We start from the raw sequence: 20,355 nt of genomic DNA on the forward strand, positions 1-20,355 counted from the left end.
CATGGACTATAGCCCACCAGGCTCTTCTGTTCATGGGATTTCCCAGGCAAGAGTACTGGAGTAGGTTGCCATTTCCTTCTCCAGGGTATCTTCCCAACCTAGGAACAGAACCTGTGTCTCCTGCATTGGCAGGAGGATTCTTTACCACTGAGCCACCAGAGAAGCCTGGCTAATAACAGTACCCACCTCATAAGATGGCTTAACAACTAAATGCTTCAATATACATGAAGCATTTATAACAGTATCTGAACACACCTCAGGGGCTATAGAAATCTGTTATTATCACGAATACAGACCTAGACTGGACAGGTGTACTTTAAACGAAGCACCCCCGGGGGAGATACCTCCCAGGGGTCCTTAATGCCCAGGGCAGGCTGGTGGGGACATCTCCCACCTCTGAACTCACCGGTGTACATCGCACAAAGCTGCCATCAGCCAAGACTAGCTCATAGGCGGTGCAGATGTGCTGGAACAAGCCATACCTATGGGACGAAGACTCGATGCCTGTGCCCATGATCAGTCCTCCTGCAGAGACACGTGTGTTAGCCAGGCAGAGCTGGAGGGGGTTGGGGGAGAGCTAGGAAAAGACACCTCGCTAGAGCCCGGGACGCTCACAGCATGAGAGAGGCACCTTAGGGCTGGCATATCTTAGGAGAGATGTCCCATCTCTGCAGATGTGGAGAGCAGGAGAGAGGAGGAAGGACTGAGATGTGAGCATGAGGGCTTGTTTAGAGGTGGGGGATGGGTGGGAGACACACCACCACCTCTGGCCAGACCCAACTTAAGGCACATTCATTTCAACAGGAACCTTGATGGAAGGGGGGTTGGTTGGGTGGGGGAAAGCCTTGCAAACAGCTAAAGGACCTGAAGGGGTTTCCTTGGAGAAGAAAAGACCCTGGGACCTGGAATCCTATGGAAGGAGAGACTAGACTTGCTCTGTGTGTTCCACGGGGCAGACCTGGAGCAATGGGTGCATGTTACAGGGAAGCAGGTTTGAACCAGAGATTGAAACGTGCTGTCTGATAACACTTGGGGTTCAGACACATACTGGCAGGCAGTGTGCACCTGGACTTTGGAGCTGGGCAAGCTGAGACAGGGTGACTTCCGTCACAGGTGGTATGAAAGGTGGGCCGAGGTCCCTTGGCTCTGATGCTAGGACTGTCTGAGGGCTTACCCACTGTGAGGTCATCCAGCTCGGGCAACACAGGCAGAGTCCAGCCAATGGAAGTCAGCAGGGCAGTCACCTGACCCATGGTCACCAAGGGCTCCACTCGGACAATCTATTGACACAGAAAAGAGACCCTGGGTCACAAGGAAGCTGTCAGGCTGAATGAGGGATTCTGCCTGCAGAACGTGTTGTCCCAGACCTTCCCAAACAATCACCATGGGGATTCCTGGATGGCCTCTTACAGCCTCTTTCTAGAGCATTCCACAACCTCTAACTTCATTGAATGGGGCCTCTGGCACTGGGTTTGCTAGGGTTTAATTTTTATACTTCTATATTTATTTATAATTTAATCTTTATACTTAATACTTAGTTTATTTTTCTTCTAGAAGAAGAAATACTCATTTATTTGGAAGAAACAGCATACACAAAGAAGATAAAAATCATTAATCCTAGTTCTTTCAAGTATCAATTTTAATACTGACTATATCTCCTTTCAATATTTTTCCATGCATATCTATATTGCTATTTTTTGTTTTAATACAACACACACACACAAACACACTTCTAACATGGACATTTTTGTCTTTTTCTAAAAAAATTCTATACTGTGACATCATTCCTTGTCATTAAACACTCCTGGAAAACACGATTTTTGTTCAAAGGATAGTACAATATTAATTCAGTATCTGGCATCACTGATTTGGTTACTTGGCTCTGTTCATGTTAGACCTGGTATTTCCACTGATACAGTATTCCTGTAATTTTTTTACACTGTTCAGTTTGATATAACCTTCGAGGCAGATCCATCTCTTCTGACCCTAAACATGGTCTTAAAGTAAGCTGCTTGAGGAAAGTGAAAAGTGAAAGTGAAGTCACTCAGTCGTGTCCAACTCTTTGCAACCCCATGGACTGTAGCTTACCAGGCTCCTCCGTCCATGGGATTTTCCAGGCAAGAGTACTGGAGTGGGGTGCTATTTCCTTCTCCAGGGTATCTTCCTGAACCAGGGATCAAACCCAGGTCTCCCGCATTATAGACACTTTACCATCTGAACCACCAGGGAAGTCAAGCTGCTTGAGGAAAGTGGATCACAAAGAGTGCAGTAGGGGAATTCTGAAGTGTGTCCATATTCCCCTGGAGATCAAAGAAGCCCAACTAAAAGAATTGTGGACCGACTGACATGAAAACTGTGGGTTGAGCAAAAATTATTTTTGAAAGGGGTATCTTGAAGATTATGACTCAGACATTGGAGGAACCAAGATGATTGGCAGTAGAAAAAATCAGACCATGTGAAATTCCTTAAAAATTTGTTGACTTGAATAATTTTGCCTGTGTCACCATAAAAACAAACTTTTACACTAAAAAAAAACCAGACACATGAATGTGTCATCAAGTGGTCTTCTGCTTCCCGTCAAGATGGAGCAAAAAGAACTAGTTTAACCGTACTGCCTAGAAAAAAAAGGACAAAATAAATGAAACAGGAATTTTCAACATAGTGAACATCAGACAATGAAGTTAATGATCTCAAAGAGACAGAAAATAAACAGGGTGAGTTCTGTGGCTGCCCCAGCTAGCCACCTGGAGTTAGGCAGTACAGGAAGGGGAGTCCTGTGGACTCGGAGTTGAGGGCCCAATAAGACAAAGATGAGCAGAGTCTGCAGGACAGAGTACTGGGGAAGACAGAGCTGCAGAGAGAAAACTCTGAAGTACTGCCAAAGTGCCCACTGAATATTCAGCTGGGAACTGATGGGTACACAGGAGGAAATTACCCAAGGCTGAGGTCAGGGGAAGAGCCTGGAAGGTGACAGAGCCAGGGGCTCACACAGGGCAGGAAATACTATTCATTCCCACAATCCAGACTGGAAAATTTATGACTCTTAGGGCAATGGGTAGAGTACTTCTAAGGGTCTTGCTCAGCAGCAGGGAATAATTGCCCCTAGATTACACGCCACTTCAACCCCACCTGAACACTCAATACCCAACTAGGTCAAACTCTTTCCCAGTAACTCAGCTATATCTCAGAACAAAGCTCAGGAAGATTTACAGGGGTACAGAAATACTCAGCACCTGACAAGGTAAAATCCATGATGTCTAGAATCCAATCAAAGTTCACTAGGCATGCAGAGAGGCAGGAAAATTCAACCCATCCTGAGGGGAATAATCAATCTGTCTTGATAAAACAGACCCCAAACTGATAGATATTAGAATCAGCAAATAAGAGCATTAAAATAATTATTACTAATAATCCTTATGTTCAAAAAGTTAAGCAGAGATATTTAAAAGGCAGTAAAAAGATCCAAATCAAACTTCTAGAAATGAAAACCACAATGTTGGAGATGAAAAATACACTGGTTAGGATTGATGGCAAATTAGACACAGCAGAAGAAGACACTGTGCATTCTAATACACAGCAATAGAAACTGTCCAAAATGAAATATACAGTGTGGTGGGCGGGGGGGGGGGACTTTTATGAACAGCGTATCAGTGAGCTGAGCTATGAAACAACTTCAACTGGCCCAACTTATGTGTAATAGCAGTCCACAAGGAGAGAGGAAGAGAAAGAAAAACTACTTAAAGAAATAATGACCCTTGAATTTTAAAATACGATGAAAAATTATATGGCTCCCAAGCACAAGAATTATGAAGAAAACTATACCATGACACATCATAATAATTGCTTAAAACTAGTTACAAAGAGAAAATCTTAAAAGCAGTCAAAGGAAAAAGGTATGTTACATACAAAGCATGAGAGATTTCTTATTGGAAATAATGCAAGTAAGAAGATGCTGGAGCATCTTCAAAGTACTGAAGGAAAAAGACCCGTCACCCTGGAATTCCATACCCACTGAAGATATCTTTCAGAAATGAAGGCAACCTCATAGCCCTTAGGATGGCTATTATTAAACACAAAACAAAAACAGAAAATTACAAGTGCTGGTAAGGATTTAGAAAAATTAAAACCCTTGTGCACTCTTGGTAGGGATGTTAAATGGTGCAATCACTATGGAAAACAGTACAGCCATTCCTTGAAAAATTAAATAGAACTGCCAAGTGAGATAGCAATTCCACTTCTGGGTATATACCCAAAATAATTGAAAGTAGGGTCTTGAAATGATATTTCTACACCCATGCGCATAGTAGCATTATTCACAATAGCTAAAACATAGAAGCAACCCAAGTGTCCATGGATGAATGAATGCATAAGCAAAATGTAGTACAATATACAATGGGATATTATCCAACCTTAAAAAAGGAAGAAAATTCTGCAATATGCTATAACATGAATAAACCTCAAAGACATTTTGCTAAGGAAAATAAGCTAGTCATAAAAGGACAAATACTGTATGATCCACTTACACGAGGTACTTGGAGTGGTCAAAATTATAGAGACAGATAGTAGGAAGTGGTTGCCAGGGTCTAGGGAGAGGGAAGATTAGGGAGTTACTGTTTCACGGGTATAGAATTTCAGTTTTACAAGAGGAAAAGAGTTATGGCAACGGATGGTGGTAGTGACGGAATGACAGTCGCATGGATTTAATAGCACTGAATGACATGCTTAAAAACGACTAAGATGGCAGCTCCCTAGTGGTCTGGTGGCTAGGAATCTGCCTACCACTGAGGGAGACACGGGTCCGACCCCTTGTCTGGGAAGATTCTACCTGCCACACAGCAACTGAGTCCATGAGCCACAACTACTGAAGCCTGTGCTCTAGAGCCCATGTGTCACAGTAAGAGAAGCCACCACAATGAGAAACCCACACATTGCCATGGAGAGTAACCCCTGCTCGCCGCAACTAGAAAAACCCCATACAAAGCAATGAAGACTCAGTGCAGCCAGAAATTAAGTAACTAAAGATTTTTTTTTTTAAGTGTCAAAGGAGGTTCTTCAGGCCGAAGGAAAATGAAAAAGATGGAAACATAAATCTTCAAAATGAAGAAATGGTAACTATACAGGTAACTATATAAGATTTTTCTTATTTAAATTTCTTTAAAAGATAACTACTAGTAACAATAATAATGTAGTGTGGGGCTTATAACACACATAAAAGGATGACAATAATAGCACAAAGGAGGGAGGAGAGAAATGGAAGCAAATTAAGGTTATTACAGTACACATCAAATGGGATACCATCACTTGAAGTAGATAGTGACAAGGAAAGTATACGCCATAAATCCTAACACAACTGCTAAAATAACAAAGCAAAGAGTTACAGCTTTAAGTCAACAAGAGCTAAAACAATCATAAAAACGATTCACTCATCCAAAAAAACAGACAGAAAAAGAGAACACAGAACAAATGACACAAACAGAAAACAAAGGGCAAGGCAACAAATTTAAACTAACTCTTATCAATAATAACATTAAATGTAAGTAGCCTTAAATCTGAATTAAAAGGCAGAAATTCTCATGTTAGATAAAAAGCAAGACTTAATTATGTGCTATCTACAAGAAACTCTTTAAATATAAAGATACAAATAGATTAAAAGGAAAATGATGGAAAAAAAATACACCATGCTGCCACTTAGACAAAGTAGATTTCTGAACAAAGAATATGACCTAGGAATAAAACACGGCCATATGTTTACAGCAGCACTGTTTACAATAGTCAAAACACAGAAACAATTTAAATGTCCATTGACAGGTGAAAGGATAAAGAAGATGTGGTATATACATACCATGGAATACTGCTGCTGCTGCTGCTAAGTCGCTTCAGTCGTGTCTGACTCTGTGCGACCCCATAGATGGCAGCCCACCAGGCTCCCCCGTCCCTGGGACTCTCCAAGCAAGAACACTGGAGTGGGTTGCCATTTCCTTCTCCAACGCATGAAAGTGAAAAGTGAAAGTGAAGTCGCTCAGTCGTGTCTGACTCTTAGCGACCCCATGGACTGAAGCCCACCAGGCTCCTCCATCCATGGGATTTTCCAGGCAAGGGTACTGGAGTGGGGTGCCATTGCCATGGAATACTACTCAGCCATAAAAAAGAGTGAAATAATTCCATTTGTAGCAATATAGATGGACACGCTGCTGCTGCTCTGCTAAGTCACTTCAGTCGTGTCTGACTCTGTGCGACCCCATAGACAGCAACCCACGAGGCTCCCCCGTCCCTGGGATTCTCTAGGCAAGAACACTGGAGTGGGTTGCCATTTCCTTCTCCAATAGATGGACATAGAGATTATCATATTAAGTGAAGGGAGTCAGAAAAATACCATATGATATCACTTATATGTGGAATCTAAATTATGACACAAATAAACATATCTATGAAACAGAAAACAGACCCACAGACACAGAGAACAGACTTGTGGTTGCGACAGGGGAGGGAAGGATTGGGAGCTTGGGATTAGCATATGCAAACTATTATACACAGAACAGATAAATAAGGTCCTATGGTACAGCACAGGGGACTACATTCAATATCCTGTGATAAACCATAATGGAAAGGAATATGAAAAAGAATACATATATATTTATATAGAGACACACAGCTTGACTTCCCTGGTGGCTCAGATGGTAAAGCGTCTGCCTATAATGCGGGAGACCTGGGTTCGATCCCTGGGTCAGGAAGATCCCCTGGAAAAGGAAATGGCAACCCACTCCAGTACTCTTGCCTGGAAAATTCCGTGGACGGAGGAGCCTGGTAGGCTACAGTCCATGGGGTCGCAAAGAATCGGACACGACTAAGTGACTTCACTTTCACAGAGACACACACAACTGAATCATTTTGTTGTACAGCAGAAATTAACACATTGGAAATCAATTATACTTTACATTTAAAAATGACACATATATACTTATCTATGAAACAAAAACACTCACAGACAGAGAGGACAGACTTGTGGTTGCCAAACCGAGTGGCAGGGCAGATGGATGGATTGAGAGTTTGGAATTAGTAGATGCAAACTATTATATTTAGAAAGGATAAACAACAAGGTCCTACTGTATAGCATAGGGAACTATATTCAGTATCCCGTAATAAATCACAATGAAAAAGAATATGAAAAAGAATATATACATATAGTTGGGTCACTTTGCTGTACAGCAGAAATTAACACGACACTGTAAACAACTGGTCTTCGATAAAAGAAATTTTTTAAAAAAGGTAATTCACAATGATAAAGGGATCAATTAATCAAGAGGAAATAAAAATCCCAAGCATTTGTATACCTAATAACAGAGCTTCAAATTATATAAGCAAAGCTGTAAGAAGTGCAAGAGATAAAAACAAATCTATAATCACAGAGATTGCAATATCGCCCTTTCAATAACTGATAGAATAAGTAGAGAGAAAATTTCATAAGGATATAGAAAACTTGGACAACACTATCAACCAATTTGACCTAATTGAGACTTATAGTACACATCATCCCCAAACAGAATATACATTCAAAAATGAAAAAAAAAAGGTTCAAAAACAAAAAAAAGGTACAAGGAACATTTATCAAGTAGACTGTATTCTAGCCCATACAGTAAGTCTCAGTAAGCCAAAAAGCATTTTAATCATATAAAGTATGTTTTCTGACAACTGTATTAAATTAGAAATCAGTAATAGTAAGATCTCTGGAAAATTCCTAAGTATTTAGAGACTAAATAACATGCTTCTAAAAAACCTCTGGGTCAAAGCAGATATCAAAAACGAAACTAGAAAGTAATTTGAATTGAATGAAAATGAAAAGGTAAGATATCCGATTTGGGGACAGCTCTAAAACAGTGCTTAGGGGGAAATTTATAGCACTAAACATCCATAATAGAAATAAAGAAATGTCTAAGTCAATGACCTCAGCTGTTACCTTAAAAAACTAGACAAAGAAGAGTAAAATTAAACCCAAAGTCAGCATAAGAAATTAGCAAAGATCAAAGTGGAAGTCAATGAAATAGAAAACCAAAAAAAAGAGAGAGAGAGAAATCAATGAAACCAAAAGCTGGTTCTTTGAGAAGATCAGTAAAATTGATTAACTTCTAGTCAGATTGCTAAGGAAGAAAAGGGAGCAGACACAAATGATCAGTATCAGAAATGAAAGACACGACATCACCACAGATTCTGTACGTGTCCACAAGGCAGTAAGGGGATATTACGAATAACCTTACGTCAATCAACTATACAACTCAATGAAATGGACAAATGCCTTCAGAGACACAAACTGCCAAAGCTCACCAAGAAGAAACAAATAAATTGAAGAGCCCTATATTTATTTTTAAAAAACTTAATTTGTAGTTAAAAACTTGCTTGCAAAGAGAACTCCAGGTTCAGAGGGCTTCCCTGGTTAATTCCACTGACTTTTAAATAAACAAAACCAATTCTATACAAACTCCTCCGGAAAAGTGAAAAGGAAGGAAAAATTCCCAACTCATTATTTTGGACTTACTAATATAAAGCTATAGTATTCGAGACAATGTGTTCTTGGCATACAGACAGGCAAACAGATCAACAGAACAGCAGAGTCCAGAAAAAGACCTGAAAATACGGACAAGTGATTTCAGCAAAGGTGCAAATGCAATTTAGAGGAGAAAGGATTGTCTTTTCAACAAAAGAAGCTGGAACAATTGGAAATCCACATGCAAAAAAAAATTCTGGACCCATATCTCATATCAAATGCAAACTCAAAATGAATCATAGTTCTAAGCGTAAACCCTAAAAGTATAATACTTCTGGAAGAAAACAGAAGAGAAAACCTTTAAGACATGGAGTAGGGCAAGATTTTTTAAATAAAACATTAAAAGCACAATCTATAAAAGAAATTACTAAACTGGACTTCGTCAAAATTAAAACAACTTCTGGTTTTCAAAAGACAAGCCAAAAACACCAGGGGAAAATATATGCAAACCGCATATCTGATGAAGGTCTTGTTTCTAGAATACACAGCGAGAAAACAAACAACCCAATTAAAAATTTTTAGCAAAAGACTTGAACAAGTACTTCACCACAGGCATAAAAACAGCAAATATGTACATGAAGAGATGCCCAACATCATTCATTAGTCATTAACAGTTAAAAATCACACTGAGATACCTACAACAATTGAATGGCTAAAATTAACTATACCAAGTTTACAATGATATGGAGCAACTAGAACACTTGTGGAGATGTACATGTTACAACTACTTTAGAAAATAATTTGGCAGTTTCTTCGAAAGTTAAACATACACCTACCATATGACCCAGGGGCTCCACTGCCGGGTATTTACCTCAAAAAAGGGCAAATGTCCACACAACAGTTTGGACTATATCCAAATGTTCCTCACCCTTTTACTTGTAATAGACCCAAACTGGAAACAACCCAAATGTCCATCAATAAGTGAAAGGATAAACAAGCTGTGATTGGAATACCACACAGCAATAAAGCAGTGTACTTCTAATACATGGATGAATCTCAGAATAATTATGCTGAGTGAAAGAAGCCATACAAAAGAAGAGAGGGTACATGGTACATGTTCTATGTATAAAAACTCTATGTACAGTTTATTATATGTCAAGTATATGCCAATAAAGCTGTTAAGGGGGAGGAAAAGGCACAGGGAAATTAAGTAACTTGGATAAGGCGTCACAACAAAATGCTATCATGTGGATATACCATATATAACAACTCCCTACTATTGGATATCATATTGTCTTTGATTAAAAATAAAGTTGTAATATAATATCCCTCTCTTTCTCTGTTGTCTTTATTTCCCTTTTCTGAGAGCCCGGTTTCAAGTAGTAGAAATACTAGATAGACCAAAGAGGATGCACACATTTAGGGCTATTAACAAGTGGGTCCCCAGAAAGCTTGGAATGAGGCCTATCCTCTGAGCTACCTCCACAGTCCCATTTTCACCAGCACACTTCCTTACTGGGAAGAGGTAAACAGGTTCATTCTTGCCCATGATTTCCCCATCCCTGTCTTCTGTGGAGTGGCAGATAAACAAAGAATCGCCCTGAGCTCTCAGTCTGCCCGCCTGTGAGATGAGGCTATGACCAATCTCTTCCAAAGCTGTGACCAATCTCTTCCAAAGCTGTGAGGCTCTGCAGGATGACAATGGTGGGCAGAGCCTTCTATGATGACCGAGGGTCTTGGTCCTGTTCACTCTGGGATGCCTTTGGTTAAAATTATCTCCCTGTGAGTCATTTGCACCAGGGGCAGTGCCCCACCCACTCCCAGAGCCAGAGAACCATGCCACTTCTCTCACCTGTTTCTTGGTGTCCACCTCCAGAATGTCCATCAGGTTGATCATTATGTTTTTGTGTGTCTTCTTGTACTTCCCAACCCGCAGTGAAACAGTGAGCCAGCCAGGCCGCCCCGTGCACATGAAGGTCTTGCTGCCCTGCTCCTTCCATTCCCGTACCTGCAGACACGAGCAGAGGCTGAGCTGGCACCTGCAGGGATCCTCTGGCAGCTTATAGCCCTGCCTTCAGGAGAAGGGGCGGGGAACAGTGCCTTCACTTGTCAGCAACCATTTACAGAGGCCTGAATCCTTCCAGACACCTGGGGGAGTGGGATGATGAAAGGCCCACTGGCCTTACCCTCTGGACTCTCCTTGGCTAGTGAGGCCGACAGATAAGTCAAAGTGTTGCCACACCACAAAGCAAAATGAAGAAAGAGCTGGAAAGCAGGATCAAAGTGCTTTGAAAACATTTATTCTAACTGCAAAGTTCAGGGCAGGTGTTATATTGGAAATAATAACAACCACACAGGGACAGAGGAGCCTAGTGGGCTGCCGTCTATGGGGTCGCACAGAGTTGGACACAACTGAAGCTACTTAGCAGCAGCAGCAGCACACAAATGGTAACTATTGGGTTGGCTGCAAAGTTCGTTCAGGCTTTCACATAAACCCAGCAAATTTTTTGTTCAACCCAGTATCTACTAGCTGCGCCCCCTGCGCCAGGCACCTGTTGTGTCTTGTTTCGTTTAATTCTCACAACAACCCAGGTGTTTGGGATGATCCGCTTCCTTTTGCAGATGAAGAAAATGAGAGGCAAAATAACTTGCCCAACATTATGCAACTGCTGAAGGGCAAAGCCCAGATTCACCATCAGATCAGATCAGATCAGTCGCTCAGTCGTATCCGACTCTTTGCGACCCCATGAATTGCAGCACGCCAGGCCTCCCTGTCCATCACAAACTCAGGACTACCCAACTTCAGGCCTGGAAGGATAAACGGGCTTATATTAATTGGCAACAGAGTAACAGCTAACACTTACTGAAGCTGATTATGTGCCAAGCCCTGTTCTAAGCATCTGTGCATATTAACTCATGTATCACTCTGAGCAGGAGGAAACCAGCAAAGGAGGCCAGATTCACCATCAGACATGGAAGGAAGAACTTTTGCTAAAGCTCTGCTATAAGTGACCCGAGCACAAAACACACAGAACAAACGGCTCAGGAGGAACATGGGAGGAAGCAAACCCTTCTTGCTGATGGAAAATGGCAGGGAGGTGGACATCTGTTGCTGTGACCTGCGACCATCCATGTCCTCTTCATCTGCTTCTAACAGTCCCATCTTTCTTTGGTCCGGGTGATGCTGATTGCCCCCAGAGATGGGCATGTGACTGAGGTCTGACTCCATTCCCCTGGCCACAGTGACCAGTTCAGGGACAGGCCTATGATCCAAGTTAAGCCAATGAAGACCAATTCCAGAAGACGGCCTCTCACTTTACAGGAGTTGCTAGGCTGGCTGGATATAAGCCAGACACTGCTGGGGCCCCTGCAGGGAGACAGCCTCCCTGAGAATGAAGTCAACTCAGAACAAAAAAGAGCCAAGAATGACAGCTGGGTGGAAAGACAGAGACTGATGCTGGATCCAGTGAGGTCTGAGCCGCTTTTTTTCCTGGACTTTTCTCTCTTTTTTTGGCCAGACCCTGTGGCAGGTGGGAATCTTACTTCCCAGACCAGGGGTCGAACTCGTGCCTCCTGCATTAAAAACTCAGAGTAAGGGCAGAGTCTTAACCATTGGATTCCCCGGCAAGTCCTACTTCAGGACTTTTCAAGACCTGGGTCAATAAAGTCCCCTTTTGCTCAAGCCAGTTGGAGCTGAGTTTCTGTCACTTGCAATCGAGAGTCCTAGAATAGGCTGCACTGAAACTCATCAGGCAACATGGGGAAGCTCAACATGGGGAAGAACTGTTCTGCGATCAGAGAGGCCAGAGTCCCATGTGAAGCAGAGGTTTTGCACAGAGGGGTGTAACTGAGGAAGGGATTCCTATGAGTAGGGTGTGTGACCAAGCAGACTTTGCCCCTGCCCAACTCTGCAGTCCCAGGACTTAATACAAACCTGGAGGTGGGCAGGATGCATTGGGAGAGCTGCATGCAGCCAGGAATGGGAACTGGGGGTGGAGGACGGGACTGGAACATGAGGTGAATGTGGAGTTCATCAAGCTGGAAACACTGGTTGGGATGGATTCTGATGGGAGCCAACCAAGATTTTGGGCAGGGAGGTAATCCTGTGGCACCATGCCCTTAGGGCAGGGCAAGCCAGAGAAAGGTGGGCAGGGCCCAGGAAAGGGGCAACTGGTCAGGTAGCTATCACCACTTTCCAGGAGTGAGGCAACAGAACCAGACCTCCAGGGTAGAATGGAAAGGATTGGGAAAGAAGCAACGTCAGAGTTCAGGTTCAGAGATTGCGCTGACCTGGCTTCCAGACCCATTTACTAGCTATACCATCTTAGGCACATCTGTAGAACAGGTGCAAGATCTCCCAGGGTGGTCCTTTTCTGGTAAGTGGCCAGAGGTGACCTCTGAAAATGGTTTACTATTTACTTGACTCAGAAAACTCCACAAAATTATGCAACTCAAGAGGTTTGAACCTTCGTGTTCACTTTAAGAACACCCGTGAAACTGCCCAGGCCATTAAGAGTATACATATCCGAAAAGCCACCAAGGATGTCACTCTACAGAAGCAATGTGTGCTATTCTGCCGTTACAATGGTGAAGCTTGTAGGTGGGCCCAGGCCAAACAGTGGGGCTGGATGCAGGATTGGTGGCCCAAAAAAGAGTGCTGAATCCTTACTGCACATGCTCAAAAGTGCAGAGAGTAATGGTGAATTTAAGGGCTTAGATGTAGCTTTTCTGGTCATTGAGCCTCAAGACGCAGCTCAGGACTTACAGAGCTCTTGGTCGGATCAACCTGTACATGAACTCTCTCTGCCATACTGGGATGATCCTTACTGATAAAGAGCAGATCGTTCTTCAACCAGAAGAGGATGTTGCATGAAAGAAGAGGATACCCCAGAAGAAACTGAAGAAACAAAAACTTATAGTCCAGGAAGAAGTGCCACCAAAAAAGTAATAAATGCAAAAAACCCCCACAAAGACCTATCAGCAATGCGGTGAGGATGAAAAATAATGAACATCAGTGGCACAGAGTGTGGCACAGGGTAGGACCACAGCAGTGGGTTGGTCTGGCAAGACCCCTTGTCTTCCTGTCCCTAATGTTGCTGTTTAGTCGCTCAGTCGTGTCCAACTCTGTGACTCCAGGGACTGACTGTTGTAGCCTGCCAGGCTCCTCTGTCCATGGGATTCCCTAGGAAAAAAATACTGGAGTGGGTTGCCATTTCCTTCTCCAGGGGACCTTCCTGACCCAGGGATTCTGCATTGCAGGAAGATTTTCTACCACTGAGCCACTGAGGAAGCCCTTTGGTTTAGCTTAGGTTCAGAAGTGCTCACTGCGCTGCTTTGGGCCAGGACTCATTGGACAGAGAGGAGTCAGCAGTCTGCCTTCATGGAGCTCACACTCTGATAGGGAAGATAAGCAGGGAAATTGAGAATCTGAGCACATAGAAAGAACTAGGAAACAGGACTGAAAGTCGGGAGGGCTCTGGAGCTGTGACTGTGACTAGCACAATCCATGGCAGCCTGAGTAAAGGGCTTCCAGATGCTGCCTGCTCCCACGGGGTCCAAGGTCTATCCCTCCCATCGGTGGCTCTCCGCATTCGTCTTCACGCTCTTATCGGCAGCACTCAGCCAGCAGCAAACAGAACATGGAGGCTGCAACACCTGTGGTGAGGGTGGCTGCAGGAAACAGAAGCTCTGTGCAACCCGAGGCCAGTAAGAAAGGAACATACGGAGGGGCAGAGGGCGCCAAGAAACTGCCCAGGCCTGATGTTCATGCCTGATGTCCATTCTGGCGATGGCACAGAAGGAAAAGGCTCGGCTGTGAGCTGCAGCAGGCGTACGGGTTCTGTGAGCGCTGACATAGGGAAGGACACTGCCTTCTTGAGTGAGCGCCTGGCGCAGGGTCTGCGAGGCTCCCCACCCTGGTGTGGTGCTACCTTCTTTAGTCACTTTAGTCCTCTAATCTAAGCGCGTGAAAAGCTCCTTGCTACAGAGTAAACTCCAAACTGAAGCCCCCGCCCGCAACCTAGCTTCAAACTGACTTTCGGACCTTCAGCCCCTCCCCTTATATGCTCACACGTTCCCCGGATCATTCCCGCTACTTCCCAGTCACCAGCGCCAAGTGCACTTCCTTGAAGCCCGGCTCCTCCTCTGAAACCATCTGGGCCTGGTGAGAGCTACCTAAGTACGATTCTTTACATCTCGCCAGATAACCCGCCCGCACTCTGCACACAGTAGGCACTCCATAAATGTCGGAGCAATGTTCTATTCAACGCCTTTGCTTACTCCGTTCCCTCTCAGGAAGCACCCCCGCCCCCATCACATTTCTGTTGAGTTCAAATCTCGCTCAAATGCCACCTCTTCAAGGAAGCCCTTGCTCCGCGCCGCGCACCACTTCGCGCCTGGCTCCCGCCCCACCCGGCGCCGCTCACCTGTTTCTGGATGTCCCGCACGCGCTGTTCGTGCAGCCGCGGTGCGCTGCTGAGCTTGAACACCACCCAGGCGCGCACGTAGTAGTAGATGTCGAAGATGAGCGAGAGAGGTAGGAGGAAGAGGCACACAAACACCCAGCGCTGGTGGATGAGAACGAACTCCAGCCCCTTCACCCGAACCCAGAGCAGGAAGAGCAGCGCGCACACGGCCAGCGACACAGCGGGCTCCATGGTGGAGCCGGTGGCACGCCGCACGCGGGAGGCGGTTTGCGGGCTCGCGCCGCTTGTCACCGCCACCGGCTCCTCGCCTGCTTGCACTCGCAGCCGCCCGCCTCCGGCTCCCCTCGAGCCTAAGGACCCCTCGCCGTCTAGCGATTGGCTCGGGTCGCAAAGGTTCGGTGGGCCGAGACCCTGGTGGCGACCAATGGCGAGCCGCGCCGGGGATCGGACCAGGAACCCGCTGATTTTATTGGCTGCGGGAGCCTGTCCGCTCCACCCTCTTCTCCTCTCGGACACGCTGGGAGGGGGTGGTCGGGGACCAGCGTGCTGGAGGGGTCTGCTGCGTTCTGGTCTGCGGGGGTCTTTGGGGAGCGGGCTGCGGGATTCGGATGTCCAGGCCCTGGAAACTGAGGAGTAGCCCCAACACCGAGGGGAGCGGTTGCAACCTCCACCCCTCCTCCTTAGGTGGCGCCTCTTCGAGAGCCGCGTTAAGCAGTCATGCGTAGGGTTACCTCCCAGGGTGTCGGTTCTGGGCGTCCCAGGCTCTGGGATCGATCACCCTGCACTTTGGCCGAGGATGCCCATCTGGGCCAGGGAGGGTGGAAAACTGGCCTTGAAGTCCACGGGTCAAGTCAGTCTACCCTCAAGGCCAAGAAGCGCACCTTTTCATTTTTCCAGGCGCTTTCTCTAATTCGAGTTACGCAACAGTTCGGCGCGGCGGGTAGTTGTGAACCCATTTTATGGACGAGGAAACATCCTAGAAGGATGAGGCCTGCCTCTGGAGGACTTTCGAAGCGCAGGCTAGGGCTGGCGCCCTTCCCCCTTTCCCGCTGGACTGAGCGGAAGGGGAAGACTTGAGGAAAGGACTAAAAGAAGGAACCGGCTCTGTAAACTTCTAGCGCCCTCTCTACCAGGCAGTGTTGCAGACACTAGGGCAGGGTGGTGAGCATAGCAGATGGCCCTGCCCTCTTGGAGGAGCTAATCCAGAGGAGCACGACTGTTACCAGCAAAAGCTTAAATCCAGTATCATTTGCATTCCACAGGATCCTGCAGAGAGACAATTATTTCTGAAATTTTAGGAAGTGTAGTTTTTTTTTTTTTTTTAATTTCAGAAGCCTAGCATGACTCACTAGGCCTTTCACTGGCTCTGCTTACCTCCCCACTTCCCTTTTTCACCTTTGCCCTAACAGGCACTCTTTAGCGGTTGCCGGGGACCCCCATCCCTCATTTCAGGCCTTTGATCAAGCTGACACCTCTGGCATGCCCTTTGCCATTCTATTCGTAGCTAACATTACAGGTCCTTGAAGTCAGCTCAGGGCCACCTCTAAAACTACATGTCCTTCCCCTTTCAGGTGCCCATAAAATAGAGTGCGTCTATTCTGTGTCATGGGGCTTCCCTGGTTGGTTCAGTGGTAAAGAACACCTGCCAATGCAGGAGACATGGATTTGATCCCTGGGTGGGGAAGATTCTCCTGGAGGAGGAAATGGCAATCCACTCCAGTATTCTTACTTGGGAAATCCTGTGAACAGAGGAGCCTGGTGAGCTACAGTTCATGGGGTTGCAAAAGAATTGTATTCTGACTTAAGAGACTCAGTAACAACAATATTCTATGTTACAATTCTTTTATATTATTTCATAGCCATCTCTGGGTGTCTCTCACCGTCACAGACTGTATTTCCACTTTCTAGCATAATACTTGGTGCACAGTGGACATCCCAGTGTTTGCTGACCAATGAATGAGTGAAGAATGTAGATAGAGGCTTGAACATTCAAAGATCAAAATCAAATAGTGAGAGGGTGTTTGCACTGGGTTTCAAAAATGAATCATCTAGACCTGTACAGTCTTAACACAAGAGCTACCAGCTACTGGTATGCGGCTGGTCCAGACTGAGACATTTTCAGTGTAAAACACGAACTGGATTTCAAAGACAGTACAAAAAAGAGAATGCAAAATACCTCGTTATTAATTTTGACTTTGATTATTTTCCTTTTTAAGACTGAATAATATTCCATTTTTTAAGGTACCACAGTTTGCTTATCTGTTTATCCATTCATGGACACTTGGGTTGCTTCTATGTTTTAACTCTTGTGAATAATTTTGCTATAAACATGGATGTGCAAATATCTTTCTGAAACCTTGCTTTTAATTCTTCTGGCATGTATCCAGAAGTGGAATTGCTGGATCGTATGGTAATTGTGTGTTTAATTTTTCAGCTGCCGTATTGCTCCACTGTTGCTGTCCCAATATTTGTTGCTTTCTATTTTTTTTTTTTTTGACAGTAGTCATCCTAATGTTTGTGAGGTAGTATCTCACTGTGATTTTGATTTGCATTTCCCTATTGATTAATGATGTTAAATGTTTTTTTCATGTGCTTTTTGGCTATTCCTATGTCTTCTTTAGAGAAATGTCTATGAAATCCTTTGCCTATTTTGAATGGGTTTTTTGTTGTTGTTGTTGAGTTTTAGGAGTTCTCTATGTACTTTAGATATTATCCTTTATCAGATACACGATTTCTCCAGTTCTGTGAGTTGTTGGGCCCATTAATTTTTGCCCAAATCAAGGAAGCTCTCTTTGATAAGGAGTCTACTCACAAATTGTTGTTAATTAATGTGTATTATTTTCATGGAAACCTAGTTATAATACTTAGGAATAGGATGTTCTGGTTAACAAGTACTCAGGTTAACCGGGAATTAAGCAAAATCCCTTTTACAGTTTGGCCATGTAACACTCTTTTCAAAATGTGAATGAATAGACCCTAAACAACACAAATAATTTTACTTATTAAGGAGGTCAGTAAACACCAGAGTTCTAACAAAGAGCATTTTATTATATTTTTACAGAACAGCTACTGAGATCATTCTGGTCTTTATAACCAGTCTGAGGACTGGCAATGCAGAGAACTGTTCATCTGAGTTTTTAATAAATGGGGACATTTAGACATAGAGATCTTAAGAGACTTGCCTGATCAGTGTCTTAGTCTAGTGAATAGAGAAGTCCAGATATGGCTCCCATCTTGTGGATCTTTCCATCACTTGAATCTGCTCCCTTGATTATTATGTGAAACATCATTTCTTATGGTTAGGATCTAGATATACAAAGTGGAAGCTTTAGAATAGAGTTTCTTGAAATGTGTTCTGAGACAATCCACATCAGATTACTCTAAAATGCAGATTCCTGAATCCCACCACACCCCACTGAATCAAAATCTCCCTAGGTGAGGCCCAAGAGTCAGCTTTTAAAAAAAGTCTCCAAGTTATGCTTACATGTGCTAACATTTAGGAGATTGGATTAAATATGTATTGACTCTGAAATGTCTCTAAGAATATTATCTTTGGTTTTAAATGAAGCCCTAGTGAGATTGTTTTTCCTTGCAAAGTGCAGTTTTTGCCTAAAAGTCCAGTTTATCTAGAAAACTATAATAAGAAATAAGAAAACTGTAATCTCACATCTAGATTATCAAGACTTTGCTTGTTTTATCACCTTGAGTGTCTTAAGAACAGTAAGCAGTTTTTGAAGTCTCCAGGACAAGACTTTAACTCCATTCTAGGGGAGCTGGCTTTCTTATGCTAGTGATCAGAGTCATTCATTCTTTGATTTACTCAGTTTCTCACTGGTCATGCTTTCTAACTCAAACACCAGCAACAACAAGGGTGTTTATTTTCTCATATAGCCAAAAGTCCTAGTGTAGATTGACCCAGAGTTGGTTAAGTCATTGGCTCAATGACAGCTTGAAAGACATTATTCTTCCTGTTCTGCTTACTCTGTCTTTCCTGGGTTAGCTTCCCAGATAATGGCCAGAGTGATCACGGTTCCAGGAGATCCATCAGATACAGCAACATCCTGGGGGAAAAAGGGGGATCATTCTTAGATGGATATTAACCATATATTCAGTAATTGTTGACATGCAGTAATTGTGCAATGTACTGGGGATACTGTAGCGAACTAGATACAGCCATTGCCCTGACAGATCATTGTGAAGGACCTGGACAGATGAATAGGCAATTGTGAAACAGTGTGTTAAGTACTATGGTAAGGAATTATAGGGTTCTATGAAAGCACATGAAGAGTTGTATTTTATATGTATGTGTGTATATACAGATGACCCTTGAACAACATGGGTTTGAACTGTGTGAGTCTACTTATATGTGGATTTCTTTCATTAAATATATACTATAGAACTATCTGATTCCCAGTGGGTTGAATCTTGTACTTCCCTCAAATGGCTTATCATCAAAAGACAACTAAAGTTCCCATATTCATAAACATCTTCCTAGATATAACTCTGGCCCCATATACATATACATACATACATAATTCCCTGAAGGTCAATTCAATGAGAGCTTTACAATTTGCTTTATAAAAAATTAACCATAAGCTATAGACATTTAAAATGGTTTCCTTATATTCCAAAGTATGTGTGTGTGTATGTGTACAGGTGTGTGTGTGTGGCTTAACTTATTTAATCAATCCTCTGTTGAAGGATCTTTATTTTGTCATGACAGGCAAAGTTCCAGTGAATTTCGTTATCATCCATGTTTTTGAACACAGTACACAAGTTGCACATTCAAGGAACAAGGGACTTCATGAGGTCCAAAGCCTCCTACTCAAAATGTGGTTGTTGGACTGACCGCATTGGAATCACCTGGGAGATTGGTAGAAATGCAGAACCTTAGACTCCACCCTGGACTGACAGAATCAGAATCTTCATTTTAACAAGATCTTGTCTGGGGGAGAAGGGGACAGTTTCCCTGACAAACCTGAAAAGTGAACAGATACAACGCAGGCAACAATTTGGGGTGAGACTGGTCAAGATGGAGGATATAGCCTCTTGGAAGGAAGGCCTTGGGCCTGGGAGGACACATAGGAAGAAACCCTGTGTGGCTGGAGCTTAAGGAAAGAAGAGTGGAGGAGGCAGGCAGGAGCCAGACCATGGTACTGACTCTGCACTTCACTTGGGAGCCAGAAAAACTATTAAAAATTTCAGAGTAATATACTCAGAATTTTATTTTAACAAGCAACCTGTATAAACAACAGTATTTCCAGGTTTCGTTGCATCTAAGTTTTCTCTTTTTTGGCTGTGCCACACAGCTTGCAGACTCTTAGCTCCCTGACCAGGACTGAATCCATGAGTGAACCTCATGAGTGGTCCAATTACACAGAACACTTAAAAAGGAGAGAAAATGTTTCTGGCAGAACAGAAGAGAAAAAGGAGAGGAATTGAGCACTGTTG

The 20,355-nt window shown here is 43.7% G+C and overlaps 1 protein-coding gene, 1 long non-coding RNA gene and 1 other non-coding gene across 3 annotated transcripts in view; 1 reads left to right on the plus strand and 2 right to left on the minus strand.

Annotated features, from left to right (window-relative positions):
- Positions 1-15,230, minus strand: part of DHCR24 (24-dehydrocholesterol reductase) — a 36,456-nt gene extending 21,226 nt beyond the window's left edge. The window contains exons 1-4 of the mRNA XM_086390104.1: positions 14,905-15,230; positions 10,332-10,487; positions 1,175-1,280; positions 407-525 (exon numbers count right to left, since the gene is read on the minus strand). Of these exons, the coding sequence (XP_086246230.1) occupies positions 407-525; positions 1,175-1,280; positions 10,332-10,487; positions 14,905-15,135 (612 nt within the window). The 5' untranslated portion in view covers positions 15,136-15,230. The remainder of the gene's footprint in view (positions 1-406; positions 526-1,174; positions 1,281-10,331; positions 10,488-14,904) is intronic.
- Positions 1,790-1,920, plus strand: LOC147375402 (small nucleolar RNA SNORA8). Its single transcript, XR_015161742.1, has one exon. It is a non-coding gene; the product is annotated as a small nucleolar RNA SNORA8 (small nucleolar RNA).
- A 2,701-nt stretch (positions 15,231-17,931) lies between the features above and the next one.
- Positions 17,932-20,355, minus strand: part of LOC147375403 (uncharacterized) — a 35,441-nt gene continuing 33,017 nt past the window's right edge. Inside the window, exons 2-3 of the long non-coding RNA XR_015159927.1 lie at positions 18,886-18,965; positions 17,932-18,210 (exon numbers count right to left, since the gene is read on the minus strand). This is a non-coding gene — a long non-coding RNA (uncharacterized LOC147375403). The remainder of the gene's footprint in view (positions 18,211-18,885; positions 18,966-20,355) is intronic.

The sequence above is a fragment of the Bos grunniens genome, chromosome 3, assembly GCF_055505025.1.
Source record: "Bos grunniens cultivar Pamir isolate PY7600 chromosome 3, Bosgru_T2T1.0, whole genome shotgun sequence".
Lineage (NCBI taxonomy): Eukaryota > Metazoa > Chordata > Mammalia > Artiodactyla > Bovidae > Bos > Bos grunniens.